This window comes from Narcine bancroftii, chromosome 4 (assembly GCF_036971445.1).
Source record: "Narcine bancroftii isolate sNarBan1 chromosome 4, sNarBan1.hap1, whole genome shotgun sequence".
Classification (NCBI taxonomy): domain Eukaryota; kingdom Metazoa; phylum Chordata; class Chondrichthyes; order Torpediniformes; family Narcinidae; genus Narcine; species Narcine bancroftii.
In genome coordinates, this window is record NC_091472.1 from 266,310,898 (window position 1) to 266,329,673 (window position 18,776).

General features: G+C 35.1%; 1 protein-coding gene across 19 annotated transcripts in view; it reads left to right on the plus strand.

The window, feature by feature from the left end:
• Positions 1-18,776, plus strand: part of neb (nebulin) — a 324,022-nt gene that overhangs the window by 113,713 nt on the left and 191,533 nt on the right. For all 19 annotated transcript variants that reach the window (XM_069934922.1, XM_069934926.1, XM_069934925.1 and 16 more), the window contains 7 exons: positions 1,365-1,676; positions 2,573-2,776; positions 8,551-8,655; positions 9,561-9,668; positions 9,751-10,062; positions 13,118-13,321; positions 13,427-13,531. In XM_069934922.1, the coding sequence (XP_069791023.1) occupies positions 1,365-1,676; positions 2,573-2,776; positions 8,551-8,655; positions 9,561-9,668; positions 9,751-10,062; positions 13,118-13,321; positions 13,427-13,531 (1,350 nt within the window). The remainder of the gene's footprint in view (positions 1-1,364; positions 1,677-2,572; positions 2,777-8,550; positions 8,656-9,560; positions 9,669-9,750; positions 10,063-13,117; positions 13,322-13,426; positions 13,532-18,776) is intronic.

Sequence of the window (18,776 nt, forward strand, 5' to 3'; positions counted from 1 at the left end):
TCTAAGTTTGATAATCCAGATGTGTGGCAACAGTTATTAATGACTTTCCCTTCTCTGATTGATTCATGCTATTATTGACTTAATAGGACACCTTGTCCAATATTTTTAACGAGGGCTTTTGAATGGCAAGCCCCGGCAACTTTGAGATATGAAATATCCTCCACCTCCCAGCTTTCCAACAATGATGCCCAGGGAGCAATTTGAAGTATAAATTAAAGGAGAGCAGAATTATATTTATACTTAAAGAAATTTGTCTTTTTTTTGTTTCATTGATTCTGTGGAAAAGTAGCTACCTTCTGCCTCTCCCACCTCTCACCTTATTGAAGACTGCTACTTAACACAAGCCCAGAAAATTTATAGCATCAAAATTAGTTATTCATGAATTACCACAATGTACAATATTCCTCTATTATCTCAAGATGTATTCTTTGTGATGACAATTTTTCAACTAGGTTTCAAATATCAGTATTACTACTTTAATTCTATCTGAAACAAATTTATTTAGTTAACCTCTCAATCTTTGTGTAATTTTGATGTTATTGCAACAAATTTCAAAAACATCCCTAAAATTATTCTCTTGGCTGGGATTGTTGTTGTTGTTCCCTTCCTCCCTAACTTTTCCCCTTCACTTATCATCTTGGTCAATGAGCGCTTTAACTTCAAAGCATTCAATGTATGGGTTCTTTCTGAGTGACCACAAGTTAAATTTTCCCTAATTAACATATATATGTCATCTGTGCATATTTAAGAGAAACACTACTGTTATCAAAACTGAAATTAGATGTTTATTGTACCTTGGGATATACCACTGATGGTTTGGAACAATTTTAGAACATAAGACCATTGGACATAGGAGGTAATTCAGCCCATCAAGTTTGTCCTGGCATTTCATAGCTGATTTAGTATCCTTTTGTCTCCATTCTCCTGCCATTTTCCTGAAACCCTTGATTCCCTCCTTAATAAAGAACTCTCTTTTAAATATACCCAAAGACTTGGCCTCCACAGCCATCTGCAGCAATGAATTCCACAGGTTCACCACCCTCTGGGTAAAGAAACCCCTCTTCACCTCTGTTCTAAAAGGATGGTTTTGCATTCTGAGGCTGTGTCCTCCAGTCACAGGAAACAACCTCTTCACATCCTTTCAGTATTCAACAAGTGAATCCAGTGAGTACAGTTCCAGAGACATCAAATGCTCCTCATATAACATTTTCATTCTGGGGATCATTCCAATGATGCTCCACTTGGTCCTTTCCAATGCCAACACATCGTCCCTCAATAAAGTGTCCAAAACTGCCCACAATTCTCCAAGTGTGGTCTGACCAAAGCCACAACCTTACATTTCTCCTTTATATTCTCTTTTGCAGTATAAGTACAAAACAGGTTACCGTAAGCAGCTCGGCCATTACGTAGGTTTCCGCAACATTCAAGATGATCCTAAGCTGGTCTGGTCCATGCACTTGGCCAAGATGCAGAGTGACAGGGAGTACAAGAAGAATTTTGAGAAAACCAAGACCAAATTCAACATGCCAGTTGACATGCTGGATATCTTGTTGGCCAAGAAATGCCAAACTCTGGTCAGTGACATTGACTACAGACATTATTTACATCAGTGGACATGTCTCCCAGACCAGAATGACGTGATACATGCACAAAAAGCCTACGATTTGCAGAGTGACGTAAGTATAACATCAACAATATAATACACATGAACAATAAAGCCATTACATATTGCCACAAGCAGAGGAATAAAAACGCCATGATGCTTGCCGCAATACATTTTGAAGCCAAAGTGCAAGATTTTGATCTAGAAAGCTTTCAAAACCTGAAAAAGGATGAATTCCCAATTTTGTTTCAATAGCTTGTCTTAGAGTTAAGTTCTGAACAAGAAGACACCATTTAGCCCTGTTTTTCTGCTTAACAACAGCAACATATTTTAGTTCAACTAACATCAACAGACTTGTAAACAACAAAAACATCAATTCTGATTTTGAACTTTTCAATTCAATCGACCTCAACAGATTTTTTGAGAAATATTATAGGTTTGACTCATATTCTGGATTTCAATGATTAAAGACAACCCTGCCCCATAAACCTTCAAACTTCTCAGGATATAATATTTGAATTTGATAACTTTCTGATGTTGGTTAAACTTCAGAGGACAAGAATGCACTGTCCAGCCAGGATCTTTACCTGAGAATAATGATATTTGAATTTTCCCCTGTGCACAGCAGCACATCCTAAATGTCTCCTTGATCTTGGCTGCCAAAGGTCTTCTGGTTTTGCTGGTGAATCCAGTATTTGCCCAAGGCAGTTAACAGAAAACTCAATGAAGGCCAGACTTAGTTCAAGTGTCTCCTATAATCACACATCACTCACACAGCAGGAAACATGCCATGTCTTAGTGGAACTAATATCAGGTGGAGGGGTTCAGTTGTACTCTCTGAAGAGTGGTGAAAGAACGTTCTGTCATTGTTAGTGACAGGTGAACACCTATTCCAGGAGAATTGGAGAAATATGAGTAAAAGCTCTGCCCTTTTGCACAGTTGTAAAGTGATTTTTCATCATCTTCCAGATTGTGTACAAAGCAGACCTTCAGTGGCTAAAGGGTATTGGATGGACTCCTCTCGAATCACTCGATGTGGAAAAGGTCAAAAAAGCTGGCGAGATCTTAAGTGAGAGCAACTACCGTCAGCACCCATCAATGTTTAAGTTCACCAGCTCGTCTGACTCCATGGATATGACCCTGGCAAAAAATAATGCACTTACATTGAATAAGGCAAGTCTATTTTAATCTGATTTTTCCCCCCCAGAATTTTTGAGCTAAGTAACCCAGAACATACAAAATATAAGTAAAAGTACATAAAAGTGGAAGAAATAAGAGCTGGAGTAGCCAATTGGTTCCTCTGCCATTTCATCAGATTATGGTTGATCCAATTAGGTCTCAAGGTCATTTTCCTGTTTTCTCTTCACTCCTCTCAAGGTTCATGTCTTTCTTTTTAAAATATTTTTATTGATGTTTACATTATGCACAATTGAATAGTACAGTGATGTATTGTATTGTAAAATTCCAAAGAAGAAAAAAAAAACCCAAAAACCCTTATAATTCAGAACCTCTACCACTCAGCAAGATTAAAAACTAACACGTAGGAATCAAGTGACAACAATCTGGAGATGGACAGCACAGCACCAAAGCTTCAGAACAACCCTAAGTGGGCCCCACATCTTTTGGAAGTTAATATTTGATTCTTTAATGGCATATTTTATTTTTCTAAACTTAAACAAGATTTATCATTTAACTATTGTGTATGTGCAGGTAGAGTGTTGTCTTTCCATTTAAGTATAATTGCACAAAATGGCTAACAATGATGTCAAAGATGAAGTTTGGTTTTGAGTTGGAGTCATTAAAACATCATAATCTTTAAATAATCCAAAGAGATCAATTAAAGGGCAAGGTTCTAATTTAAACTTGAGAATCACTGATAGTGTTTCAAAGATATCTTTCCAAAGTTTTTCTAAACTAGGATAGGTTCAGAACATGTGGACCAAAGAGGCATGTTACATTTATCACATAGAGGATTTATATCTGAATAAAAATTAGACTTTAGACTTATGTTCTCTATGGACCACTTTATAATGCAACCAACAGTGTCATGCAGAAACAGAGGTATGTATGTTATGTAGGTCTAGATGTTAATATTCCTCATTGTACTCCTGAGACTTGCAGCCTAGACTCTGTGGGGTAGCCAAGTGAGTGGTGGCATCTTCTGGGTTATCAAGTGGGCACCCTCCTTCCTCAGTGTTTCACTGACAGACCCATGACACCTCCAGAGGGTTCGGTAGTAAATCCCAGCATCCCAGGCTCACCACCTAGATGCTATTCACTCAGTTGAGATCTCAGATGGAATCCTTTCTCCTTTTCCAGGGCTATTGACTATCCTTTTATATTAACAGCTCTGGAGAGATCTTTGACTGCTTGTCAGTGTATCTTTCCTCACACTCCTAACTCCCAAAATTGCCTTGATGTCGATGTGACTACAAATCCTCTGCAGCCTACTTCAACTGGTTGGACCCTTGTCTTCCAGCCATGTTGCTGCACATTAATGTATCTCATTTTCTTGTATTCATTGGCCTCCTCCACTGCATCCTCCTAGGGCACTGTGAGCTCAATGATGTGAACAAGATTGAGTGAGGCCAACCACACCATGAAGTCTGGTCTGAGATTTGTTTCCATGATTTAATTTGGGAAGCAGAGCCTCAGGCCCAAGTCTGCCACCATCTGCCAATCACGTGCCCCACCCAGCTTGACCATCACCTCCCGGACAAAAGCTGTTAATGGCCAGCGGGATGAGGGGGGAGGTAGAGCTTTGACACTCATCTGCCAATTTTCCAGCACTGCAGCAAGCTGCTGTAATACCTGGTTGTGATACCAGGTGTATCGACCTTGAATGAGGCTGGTCTTGCAGCCCACCAAAATATGTTTCAGATTACAAATGGATTCTCACACTCATCTGAAAATGAAAGATTCAAATCCTGTTCCAAATGAATCTTGATTTTAACTTAAATCAAGCAAATTATTATAAATAATAGATATTGAAAAATTATGAGAAAGTTGCATATCAAGAATGTTTACCTCTATTTAAGATTGGAATAATAGGATAAGGTTTTGTGTTATAAAGTAAACTGGGATACAAGTGAAATGATGTCTCTTACTAAAGGAGATTATACTCAATGTCAACGTGTTACTCAATTTATATGGTGACAAATGGGATAAAGTATTTAGGTATACTGGTGGATAATTAATTAGAGAATGTATACAAACTGAACTATGCACCTTAACAAAATTGGTGCGGATTTGAATAAGTGGAATATGTTGCCAATTACATTTTTGGGTAGGGTTAATTGTGTTAAAATGAATATATTTCCTAGGGTTCAATATTTATTTCAAACATTCTTGTTTATTTTCATTGTGTGATGACATTGTGTAATGGTTTTATTGTGCTGCATATTTTGAACATTTAATGTGTTTGGAGGGGGGTGGGGAGGGAAGGTAGGAGGGAAAAAAGGGGAGAAAATGACACTGTATATTTAAGAGGGAAATATTTGTATGTATTTTGATTGATATGGTTCACAGTGTGAAAAATTTAAAAAAATATTTATTTCAAACATTGCCAATAATGATACCAGAAAAGTTTTTTTTTCAAGAATTAAATAAATATATTAGAAATGTTCTTTGGAAGGGTAAGATGTCGGGAGTTTCTTTAGATAAATTAACTTTGAAATTTGAGTTAGGAGGTTTGTGATTACCATATTTTAAAAATTATCATTAGGCAGCTCATTTGAGATTTTTAACTTCTTTCTTTGATGAGGAAGAAAAGCCAGTAAGGATTAAAAAAGAAATTGATAAAATAGGAATGAAGAAATTGGAAGATTTTGTATATAAATGGGAGAAAGGAAAACACCCTTGCTGAAGCATTTGATTAATATTTGGCATAAAGTAAATGATGAAATTGTAACAAAGAGTGCTGTCCAGTTTAATATCCCTTTGATGTGAATCCAACTTATTCCATTTTCAGTGGATAATCAATATTGATGAAATAAATTGATCAGAGTTATATCCGATCAGTATGACAAATACTATAAATGCAGGATAGAGATTAGTTCAATATATTTTTTTACATCAATTATATCTTACTCCACAAGTTCAACAAATTAAAATCAGATTTATCTGATCAGTGTTTTAGATGCAGTTAGGATGTAGGCACTTTTGACACTCCACATGGTCTTGCTCCATTTTGGTCAAATTTGGCATTTTCTTTAGAATGGGTTATCAGAATTAAATTTCCACAAACTCCAATGTTACTTTTATTAGATAATATTGAGGGGATAAGACCAAAACTGTAATATTCTACATATCACAAACAATTTTTAAAGATTGTCTTAGCAGGAGGAAGAAAATGTATAGCAGAGATGTGGAAATCAGATATCCATTTGGGTTTGGAACATTGGAATGCAGAAATGCATAGCTGTGTTCCTTTGAGGAATAAGCATGATGTAGTTTTGAAAATTTGGCACCCATCTTTAAGAATTGAGGGAATTAATTTATAGACCTTTCCTTAAGCCTCAAACTTTGTTAACCTCCTTGAAAGTATTAAAAGTTATAAATGATAAATTCCGTGTGGTAAAGGGGGATCTTGTGGCAACCGGGTTTCTATTTTAGTTTCTCACTTTCTTTTATGATTCTTACTTATTTAATTTCCTTTTTTTCCCCTTCTTTCTCTTTTTTTTCTCTTCAGGTTAGTTGATTGGGGGGACGGGGGAAGGTTTATAGCATCATCTAATAGATTTTATATTTATATTTGATTCTTATATTTTGTATTTGGATATTATTTCATGTATGGAAAACTTTTAAATAAAATTATGAAAAAAAAAGAATGTTTGCCTTGGGAATTCACAGAAAACCAGGGATCTACGATTGAACAAATTGTCTAACTTCTAAATATCTAAAAAAAATGTTTGGTGAGTTACATTTTACAGTTCAAGTATATGTCAATCTCACTCTTGAATTTATTCAGAGACTCCACCTTCACAGCTCTTGGTAAACTCATCCATCAGGCCACATCATCACTTTGAGCCATTCACTCAGTTAACTGATCCTCCATCTAATCTAATTTGCTGTCCATTCCACAATTGTCTCAGAAACCAATTTATTTATCTTTGTCTTCAACATTACCAGTAATTGAACATAACGGGTGCCATAGGGTCATACAGCACAGATAAAGGATCCTCAGCCCACTCATGCTGACTGCTTTGCCACCCAGAATAATTCCATTGCCTATAGATGTATCTTCTTTGCCTTGTCTTTTCGGTGTCTGTCTAAATGCCTCTTCAACAAAAATGGATGCCACCTCCTCTGGCAAAATAATCCAGACATCAGTCACTCTGTGTGGGGGTTTAATGGGGGTTTAAAAAAAAGAATTCCCTTCAGTTGATCTTTAAAACTCTTTTGTCTTAAAGAGATTCTGACCATCTTTTTCTCATATAATATTTCACTCTATCGCGTTGCCCCTCAACCCCCATCACACCAGAGAAAATGAGCTCAGTCTTAGTAATATTCTCAAACCAGTATTCTGGATAAAGAATTGAAATGATTAACAAATTTGGATGAAGTTTTTAACTTCAAACTTATCCACGGATTCCAACTGTATCAAGTTTCAATAAGTAAGAATCAATTGTGAAAATTGCATTATTAATTTGCCTTGTTCTGTTTTAAGAAGTTCTAACTTTATGAATTCCTTTCCACTAGTTCTTAAATAGCATTGATGTGCTCCCTTATGTAACTGACGCAATTTCAGGGACAGCAGACATTAGGGTGAAATTAATTATGTTAGCAATATCTTTCATCATGGCAAATAGTAACCTATTTGCTGTACTTTCATGCTATGTTGCGATACTTCAAGCACTGCATTCCCACTTCCTTTACCAATGCTATTTATTGATAGGCGTATCAAAGTTCCTTTTTTCAGTGGAGACACTATATCTTTAGCTATAATTATTTTAGAGCTGATCTTGCAACATGCAAGGTTTCAATTATGTAAAATGCAATTTGTACTATCATTAAATGTCTAATCAACAGTTGTTAAAGGGAACTTTGGTACCATTTTCAAAACAGCCTGTATTTTTATTTGCTTATCTTTGAAGAATAATGAGGGACTTTGCTTGGGTCATAAACATCTCTGAATGTTGACCAAACCGCGAGGAAGTTATGGACTTATTCCAACCTTCCTAATTGGAAGTAGAGTTGGCATCTATAATAGCTCCATAAAAATGAAGTTGAGGCCTAACCTTCATGTCAGTTTCAGGAGGTGAAGGTATAGTTAAGATGAAGAGAACCTTCACAAACACTTGGCATTATTGACGGCATGGATATACTATATTTTATTAGAAGTGGAACTTACTTTTATATTACTGTAGTTTAATTGCCATATCAAATATGGATACTGAATTTAGTAATTTTCTTTTTTTTTGCAATACAAGTGTCAGCATAACGATGGACTAATGAAAACTAATATCTGACTACCAAAGAAATTCCAGGCAACTTATTCCTGAATTTACGATAATATTTGAAATCATAGGTTAATCTAGGGTTAGTCAGTAGGACCAGGTGCTCAGCTTTTGTATTCCTCTTGTGTGTAATTCTTCTTTAAACTTTTCATTTTTCAAATAAAAGCCAAAAAAAATGTTGTTATTGCTGTGTCTTGAAGCATTACAGTTAAACTACTTGCAGAGAGGTGGGATGGTTCAGCATAAGCTTTATGTACTCACAGAATGTTGTAGGCTATCATTTAAATAAGAAAGTCGAAAGGTGTTGGAGTTCAATGCAATACAAAAATGGGCTGGAAAAACTCAACAGGTCAAGCAGCATACATAGGATTTAAAAGGAGACCAACATTTTGGGCCCAGTCCCTTCAATGGGCTGACATTTCTGGCCATCCCTAATGTATGGTTAGCAAAACTGATTCATTTATTTCCTTTTTTTTTACTTTATATCAGAGGCTTTACACAGAAGCCTGGGAGAAGGACAAGACAAAGATTCATATCATGCCTGACTCTCCTGAAATACAACTGGCCAAAGCGAATGCAATAAACATTAGTGAGGTAAGTGCCCATTCAGAGCCAAATTTGTGTTCTGCTTAGGTTTTATTTGTGTGGGGTGGGGGGGGGGGGGGGGGACATTAACTAAATTCTCTGCTGCCCAAATTCTTTTAGTTAATTATTTTTCCCAGTTGTGCTCTATGGAGTTGTTCTGCTGATATATGGATCTGATTCTCCTTTGTACATTGAACAATGCAAAATAGTCCTAAGATGGGTATGCAATCAGACAAAACTTTGGCACTATGAGAAGTGGAAGGTTTTGGCAAAGGTGTCTAAATACATTTTAACATAAGAGAATTAGGGAGAGTGTGCCAGTGATGTACCCAAGACAATTAAAGGTACAGCCACAAAAGGTCGGATGAAGGGACTAAGAAGGGTGGGAGTGTTTCAGTGGTTGTTGGGCTGGGGGAGTTCTCTATGCCTTGAATGATTAGAAAGAAACCTATAAGGTCAATTTTCAATCATTTATTATTACTTTCAAAATTATCAAAGCAAATGTGAATTAAATATAAATTCTTTCCCAAGTCTTCATCTGTGGAGAATGAAAATCTTCAGGCAATACTTTTTAACCTTTTATTTTTTTTTTAAATTCAAATTCACAAATTATCAGCAGATGACAGCAAGAAATTTTTCAATCTGAATTCCATACTAATGTAACAATCCATTGACAAGGCATATAGGAATGCCAAACTGAAGATGGAAATTTTAGTATAAATGATCAAAGAATTGTCCAAGAGTTTTTAAAGGGGGAAATGTCCATAATTAATGTGGCTATAGAATAAATCCCATCATCTTCTGTGCAGCATTTCCAATTGGCTAATGTCTCTGATTAGTCCAAAATTTGCAATGGGAATTGCTAAGCAATTAGAAATATATTTTTTGAAAATGTTTGTCTATTTGTTTCATAGAAATTATACAGAAAAGGTTATGAAGGATTAAAGAAGGAAGGATATGATCTGAGAAATGATGCAATTTCCATCAAGGCTGCAAAAGCTTCCAGGGACATTGCGAGCGATGTAGGTTGAAAGCAATTATTGCCTATTTTAGTCTCTAAGTTGTTCAGATTTACAAATAACATGATATCTTTATATACTGTAGTACAAGTATAAAACAGCCTACCGCAAGCAGCTTGGCCATCACGTTGGATGTCGCAGCCTTCAGGATGATCCCAAAATGGTCTGGTCCATGCACGTGGCCAAGATTCAGAGTGACAGGGAGTACAAGAAGGACTTCGAGAAAACCAAGACCAAGTTCAACATGCCAGTCGACATGTTGGACATCCTGTTGGCCAAGAAATGCCAGACCCTGGTCAGTGACATTGACTACAGGCATTATTTGCACCAGTGGACCTGTCTCCCAGACCAGAATGACGTGATTCAGGCAAAGAAGGCCTATGACCTGCAGAGCGATGTGAGTATTTCAAGTCCAATGTAACTATTTTTCCTGCATTTGCATTGAGATATCCTACTAATGTAACAGGTTAAGGTACTTTAGGATACTTTTATCATTAATATGCCTTAATCTCTTTTCATAAATCTCTATTTAAATTTGAGCCCTCACCTTAGTTTATTTGAAAATGACCTTTGAAATGATGCTTTGGTTTAAAATGGAAAATTAATAAAAATAACTTTTTCAGTTCAGTTTTTCAGGCCACTATTTAAAAATCTCAAAGAATAATCTGCAGACTCCAATATGTAGGCAATGCTCAGATTGTAGATGGATTGATATAGAACATGTTGAGCTATTGGGATTTCTGTCCCCATATGCCTGCTATCAGAATCAGGAAGTTCAGGACTGCTTCACATGCACAGATATTTCACAGTTTCTGGCTGATTTCTGTGGACAATTTTTCAGTTGTCCTTTTATACTCCAATGACAATGCATGAAAATGAAACTATAAAACACCACAGCACAGAAATCAGGCCATTTGGCCGTTCTAGTCTGTGCCAAAAACAACCGCTAATCCCACTGACCTGCACCCATTCCATAACCTTCCAGTCCTTTTCGATCCATGTATCTATCCAGTTTTTTTTAAACTTGAGTGAGCCTGCATTTACCACATCAGATGGCAACTCGTTCCACACTCCCACCACTCTCTGAGTGAGAAGGTTCCTCCTAATGTTCCCATAAACCTTTCCCCTGTCACCCTAAAGCCATGTCCTCTTGTATGTATCTCTCCTAATCTAAACGGAAAGAGCCTGCTCTATTTACTCTGTCTATAACTCTCAAAATTTTATAAACCTCTACCATATCTACCCTCATTCTTCTACGCTTCAAGGAATAAAGTCCTAAACTATTTAATCTTTCCTTTTTACTCAACTCCTGAAGACCCAGAAAAATCCTAGTAATTCTTCTCAGCATTCTTACAATCTTACTGATGTCCTTCCTGTAGTTTGGCGACCAGAACTGCACACAATACTCCAAATTTAACCTCACCAATGCCTTACACAACGTCGCCATATCATCCCAACTCCTATACTCAATACTTTGAATTAAAAATGCCAAAAGCTTTCTTCACAACTCTGTCTACCTGTGACACCACTTTCAGGGAACTATATTTCTGAATTCCCAAATGCCTTTGTTACTCTGCACTCTTCAGTGCCCTACTATTTACCATGTATGTCCTATCTTGGTTTGTCCTTCCAAAATGCAACACTTCACACTTTTCTGCATTAAATTTTATCTGCCATTTTCCATCCCATTTCTCCACCTGGTCCAGATCCCTCTGCAAGCTTTGAAAGCTTTTCTCACACTCCACAATACTTCCAAACTTTGTGGATTTGCAAAGTTGCTGATTCAATTTACCACATTATCAACCAGATAACTGATATAATGTCAAACAACAATGGACTGATTTTTGAGGGATGCCACTAGTCATATGCCTCCAGCCTGAGGGGCAATCATTCATTCACTACCACTCTCAGGCTTATAAAGCCAATGTTGAATCCAGTTTACCACCTCACCATGAATACTGAGTGACTGAACCTTCTTGACTAACTTCCCATGTAGGAAAACATCCACAGTCTTTCTTTCATCAACATTCTTGGTACCCTCCTTGACAAACCCTATCAGATTGGTAAAACATGTCCTACCACACACAAAGCCATGCTGACTATCCTTAATCAGGTCTTGGCTATCTAAATACTTGTATATCCATTCTCTCAGAACACCCTCCAATACTTTACCTACCTCTGACATCAGGCTCGCTGGCCTGTAATTTTCTGGTTTACTTTTGGAGCCTATTTTAAACAATGGAGCAACATGAGCTACCCTCCAATTTTCCAGAACCTCTCCCGTGGCTAAATTCATTTTAAATATTTCTTTCAGGGCCCCTGCAATTTCCTCACTAGTCTCACTCAAGATCTGAGGGAATATCATGTCAGGCCTGGGCAATTTATCTACCTTTGTAAATCTCCTCCTCTTTAATCTCTATTTGTTTCATGACACCACTGCTTGTTTCTCCTCCTTCCTTATACACTATGCCAGTTTCCTGAGTAAATCCTGATGCAAAAAATCTGTTTAAGGTCTCCCCATCTCATGAAGCTCCACATGAAGACGACCACTCTGATCCTCTAAGGGACCAATTTTGTCCCTTACTATCCTTTTAATATACTTGTAGAAACCCTTCGAGTTTACCTTCACATTATCTGCCAAAGCAACCTCGTCTTCTTTTTGCCATCGTAATTTCCTTTTTAAGTATTTTCTTACATTGTCTACACTTTTCCAGTACCTCATTTGTACCTTGTTGCCTATACCTGCTATGCACCTCTTTTTTTTTTAAACCAGATCACCAATATCCCTTCAAAACCAAGATTCCCTGTGCCTGTTAAATTTGCTTTTAATTCTGACAGGAACATGCAAACTCTGCACTCTCAAAATTTCACCTTTGAAGGCCTTCCATTTACTGAACACATCCTTGCCAGACAAAACTTATCCCAATCCACTCCTCCTAGATCCTTTCTCATTTCCACAAAATTGGCCTTTCTCCAATTTTTTGGACATACCGTTTATGCCCATACTCCCCAATTATACCCAATCGACCTGCAACGTATGTTTTTTGAAGGGTTGGAGGAAACCGGAAAGAATGTACAAACTCCTTATAGACAGCGGTGGATTTGAAACTGGGACGCTGGTGCTGTAACATGCTAACCATCCCACCCCACAATGTCCATTTAATAAAACATTCTTCCTTGTGTCCTCCCAATTTATAATGGTATGACACTGCAAGATAATAGCAACTTGATGGATTAGAAACTGGTAATCCACTCAAGCTACTTTGCCTCAAGCAGGAGCCATTGTCCACATTTGCAAGGAAGCACAAATAATTGTTGAGAAAAGATCTGCCATAAATTAATGTACTTTCTGTTCTTCATTCAAACCTCAACCATTTCACTTATTCTCAGCTAGAATGAATTTCAGTGGTATAAATAGAGTAATATGGTAAGAATTTTTTGTTTGCTTCTAGAATCAATACAAAATGGACCTTCAGTGGCTAAAGGGTATTGGATGGTCTCCACATGATTCGCTAGATGTGGCCAAAGTTAAAAAAGCTGGAGAGATTCTGAGTGAGAACAATTACCGTCAGCACCCATCGATGTTCAAGTTCACCAGCTTATCCGACTCCATGGATCTGACCCTGGCAAAGAATAATGCTCACATAATGAATAAGGTTGAAACATTACATTTTCTTTGGTGTTTGAAAGATATAGATTTTTAGCAGTATATTTGTTTTGGTCCATTGGAATACCAAATTGCTTGTCCATATTTTTTTCAGCATGCATATGTTGAAGCTTGGGAAGCAGACAAGACCAAAATTCACATCTTGCCTGATACACCGGACATCATACTGGCAAAACAGAATCAGATTGCGTGCAGTGACGTAAGTGTGGGAAACCATTTTTAAGAAATATTTGATAATTATGAGAGCAAGGGAAGGGAATTGAAAGATCTAGTTTGGGCTCCGATACCAGTGGCTGTCTATCTTCTACACAGGGTACAAGACAAAAACTATAAAGTTGTAAGCGGGCACATCAGACACAATGGTCCTCAATTCCAGTGGCTGCTTACCCTACTACACCCTCCCACACGTGTACACACTTCACAGACAGGAACTTCAGCAGACACTCCCAATCCCTGTACCTCAGGGTGCGGATCACTTTAAAGTAATACACACTAACAAGACAGGGTCTTAAACACACACTCCCGATTCTCTGTACCAACAGGGTGGGTGCTCAATGTTTACTGCCAAAAAAAACTACAGTCCTGCTCTAAGTATAGTGGACACCTTAACAACAACAGCAATGTCCACAATAGCAACCTGGTGTTTGTAGGCAAGACCAAAAGTAAAGAGCGAGAACTGTTGCATGTGTCATAGTTTTTTTTGAAACTTTATTTATTAATTTTAACATATGAAGAAAGTAAGTAATTCACGTACAGAAAAAATACAAAATAAAGTAATACAAGTACAAAGTAACATAGTTAATACAATACCAATCTCGGCATCTCCCCCTAACAACTAAAAACTAAGACTAAAAAAAACTATTTTTAACCCCTAAACCCCCCCCTCCCCACCCCCAGGATAAAGAGTGAAGAATTAATACTATTAGTATAATTTAAAAATATATATATATTAAAAAAAAGATCGATATATATATATAAAAAAACAAAAAAATATTAATTAAGTATTAATTATTAATCAATTTTTTTTTATTATATAAGAATATATATGAGAAAACAAAAAGAACTTAAATGAAAAAAACAACTAATAATAAAAAACTAAAAAAAAGAAAAAAAAATGAAAAAAGAAAGAAAAAAAGAAAACATATATAGAAAAAATATATAATAAAAAAAGTTTTTTTAAAGAAAAAAAATGATTAATTCAAACTTATTTAAATTGTATATAATCAATAAATGGGGTCCACTTTAATTCATAAAAAGACATCTTATCTTGTATAGAAAAAGATATTCTTTCCATAACCAAACAAAACTTCATCTCTGAATGCCACCTATCTAAAGACAATACATTTCTATTCTTCCAAGTAATCGCTCTACATTTCTTGGCCACTGCCAGCGCTAAGTAAATAAAAGAGATCTGGTAATTATCTAATTCTAAATCAATCAACGGTTGCATATTCCCTAATAAAAATATATCAGGGTCTAATACAATATGAAGATTATATAGATTATTAAATACAGATTGAATACCTTTCCAAAATTGTTGTAACCGATCACACAACCAAACAGCATGTAAAAAAGTACAAGAAACCTGATCACAATGAAAACAAAGATCTGACTTACTAAAACCAAATTTTTTTAATTTTTCGGGTGTTAAATATAATTGATGTATAAAACTATAATTAATCATCGCCAATCTAGCATTAATCAATTTTCGAACACTATTACGGCAGATTTCAGACCAATCTTCTTCAGTTATTGTTAAACTTAAATCTTTTTCCCATTTCATTTTATCTTTATCCCAATCTATTTTACTTTCACTTTCCAACAAAATATGATACAAACCTGATATATAACCCTTTTTTGGAAATGAGAGCACATATTTCTCAAAATCAGTTTCAGACAGTAAATTCATTTGACGACCGCATACCTGTTTTACAAAAGATCTTAACTGATAATACACAAATATAGAATAACCACTTATATCAAATCTCTTTTGCAATTCTACAAAAGAACAAAAATGACCTTCTAAAAAAACAGTCAGATAAATTATGTATTCTTTTCTCCTCCCATTGTTTCAAAATAATATTAGGTACTGTGAAAGGAACAAGTTGATTATTATATAATGGTAATCTTCCCGATCACTTATTTTTTAATCCCATTTTATGTAATTTACTTGTCCATAAATTCATTAAATGTTTCAATATTGGTACATCATAAGTTCGTAACAAATTTTTATTCCATCAAAATAAAAATTCATTCGAAAATTTTTCAGAAATAACTACCAATTCTATCTGTGCCCAACTAGACGTATCTTGAGTGCCCATTAATGCGCTAAGAAATCTAAATTGAGCTGCTTCATAATAAAATTGAAAGTTAGGTAGCCGTAACCCTCCAAATTGAAAATCCCACATCAATTTTTTAAACGCCACCCTAGGAAATTTTCCTTTCCACAAAAAATCCCTAATTACTTTATATAAATCCTTAAAAAATCTTTTTTGTAAACAACAAGGAATTGATTGAAAAAAATATTGTATACGAGGAAAAATATTCATTTTTATAGTATTAATTCTTCCTAATAAACCCAAAGGTAAATCTTTCCATTTAACTAAATCTGCCTTAATCTTCTTCATTAAAGGAAGATAATTAAGTGAATTATAAATTTTGGTAGTCAGTATTAACATTAATTCCCAAATATTTAATTTGTTTCATCCACTTCAAATTCATAATATTTCTAAACATTGAATAATCATCTTTACTAATTGATAAAATTTCACTTTTAGTCCAATTAACCTTATAACCAGATAATTGACCATAAATCTCTAAGGAATCTTGAAGTGCTGGCAGAGAAACATCAGGATCCACCAAATACAGCATAACGTCATCCGCAAATAAATTTATTTTATAATCTTCATTCAAGACTCTCATACCTTTGATACTAATCATTCTGACATATTAATTGTGCTAGAGGTTCAATAACTAAAGCAAACAAGGCGGGTGATAATGGACATCTTTGTCTAGTAGATCTTGTTAAATTAAAGGATTCTGAAAACAAACCATTAGTAACAACTCTAGCTTTCGGACCATTATACAGAGCCCTAATCATACCAATAAATGAGAGACCAAACGAAAACTTTTCAAGTACTTTAAATAAAAACTTCCATTCTACTCTATCGAATGCCTTTTCTGCATCCAATGAAACCACCATTGGATAATTCTTCTGAGATTTAGATCTATTTATCAAAGTAATTAATCGTAGAATATTATCCGAAGCATACCTATTTTTTATAAAACCTGTTTGATCACGATGTATTATCTTTGGTAAATACTGAGCCAACCTATTAGCCATAACTTTAGCCACTATTTTATTGTCTACATTTAACAAAGATATAGGACGGTAAGAAGCTACCTGTAAGGGATCTTTCTCTTTTTTTGGTATAACTGTAATTATAGCATTAGAACAGGACTCAGGTAATTGAAAAGTATCATAAAGTTGTTGTATTACATTCTTAAATAAGGAAGATATATCAACATAAAAAGTCTTGTAAAACTCAATAGAAAAACCATCTCCACCAGGCGCTTTTCCATTTGGCATATCTTTTATAGCCATTTCAATTTCACTATCTGTAAAAGGTTTATGTAACTCTTGTCTGTCTTCTTGAGATAACTGTGGTAAATTAATATTTTTCAAAAAATCTCTTTACATTCAGTCAAATAAAGTTTTTTATAAAAATTACAAAATTCATCGTTAATTTCTTTTTGACTAAAAGTAATACCCGATTTATTTCTAATAGCTGGTATAATCCTAGATAACTGTTCTTTTTTTAATTGCCAAGCTAATACTTTATGAGCTTTCTCACCCCATTCATAAAATTTATTTTTTGAACGATTCAACAGACATTCAAATCGATATGACTGTAACTTATTATACTTCAACTTTAAATTAGTTCATTGGATCTTTTGGAATTCAATAGCTTTCTTTTGAAATTCTTTTTCACAGATTGTTATTTTCTTCTCCAAATCCTCAGTTTCTCTAACTCTCTCTTTCTTCAGTTTGGATGCATAACTGATAATTTGACCTCGTAAAAAAGCTTTCATTGCGTCCCACAAAACAAACTGATCAGAAACAGAGTGAACATTATTAGCAATGAAATCCTCAATTTGTTTTCTCAAATAAACAATAAGTTCTGGCTTTTGTAGTAACATAGTATTAAATCTCCATCTTAAAGTATGTTGTGTAACTTGAGAACTTTGATATTCCAGTAATAACAATGAATGGTCCGAGACTAACCTTGCCTTATAATCCACAGATATAACCTTATCCTGTAAATGTGCCGAAATTAAAAAATAATCAAGTCTTCAAAAAGAATTATGTCGAGAAGAATAAAAAGAAAAGTCTTTCTGTGTAGGATTAAATCTACGCCAAATATCAACTAAATTCAAATCTTTCATCATATTAGCCATATGTATCGCCATCTTAGATTTCTTAATTACCTTTGGATACTTATCCAATAACGGTTCTAATACCATATTTAAATCCCCCCCAATCATCACATTGGAATTAGTCTGTCCCAATAATAAAGATATTTGTGTAATAAAAGCAGTGTCTTCAACATTTGGAGCATAAACATCAATCAAAGTCCAGGCTTCATTAGAGATCATACAATTCAACTTAAGTAGTCTTCCTCCATTTTTCTCGTCATCTTGCAATTGAAACGGTAAATTCTTATGTACCAAAACCGCAACTCCTTTTGCCTTTCAATTAAATGAAAAATAGAAGACTTGTCCAACCCAGTCCTGCTTAAGTTTCAAATGTTCTTTATATGTCAAATGAGTTTCCTGTAAAAAGGCCACATCTACTTTAATTTTTTTTAAATAAGTAAGTACTTTCTTACGCTTTATAGGATTATTCAAACCCTGAACATTAAGAGAAGCAAATTTAAATTTCGACATGTCTTACAACAGTTAGAAAAAAAACCCCAACTCTTACCCCCGTACCCTCTCTTAATACGATCAAAAAAAAGAAAAAAAAAGAAAGAAGAGAAAAAAAAGGAAAAAAAAAAATTTTTTAAATTATTTAAACAAAAAAAAACCTCTTCACTCTTTAATCTAATAATACAAAAAAAAAGAAAAAAAACGGGTAGGAGGTTAAAAATACCCCCTCCCGTCTAAACCACACAATGCGGTAACTCCCCAAAAAAAAGGTGTGAGATAACTCACACGTAGCAGATGACTTTCAGAAAATAGTGCCTATCCAGTTCTCTCCCCCCAACTCTCACTTCATCTTAAACTAACATCATCATTATTTAATATCCCTTTTTTTTTGAAAAAAAGCTTTAGGAAAAAAAAAAGGACAACTCTTCTTTTAATCAGCGCCAACTGCCAAGTCACCATTACGACCATTCTTTCTTGGAGCACGGCTCTTTTCTTCCATCTCTTTTCTCCTTGGA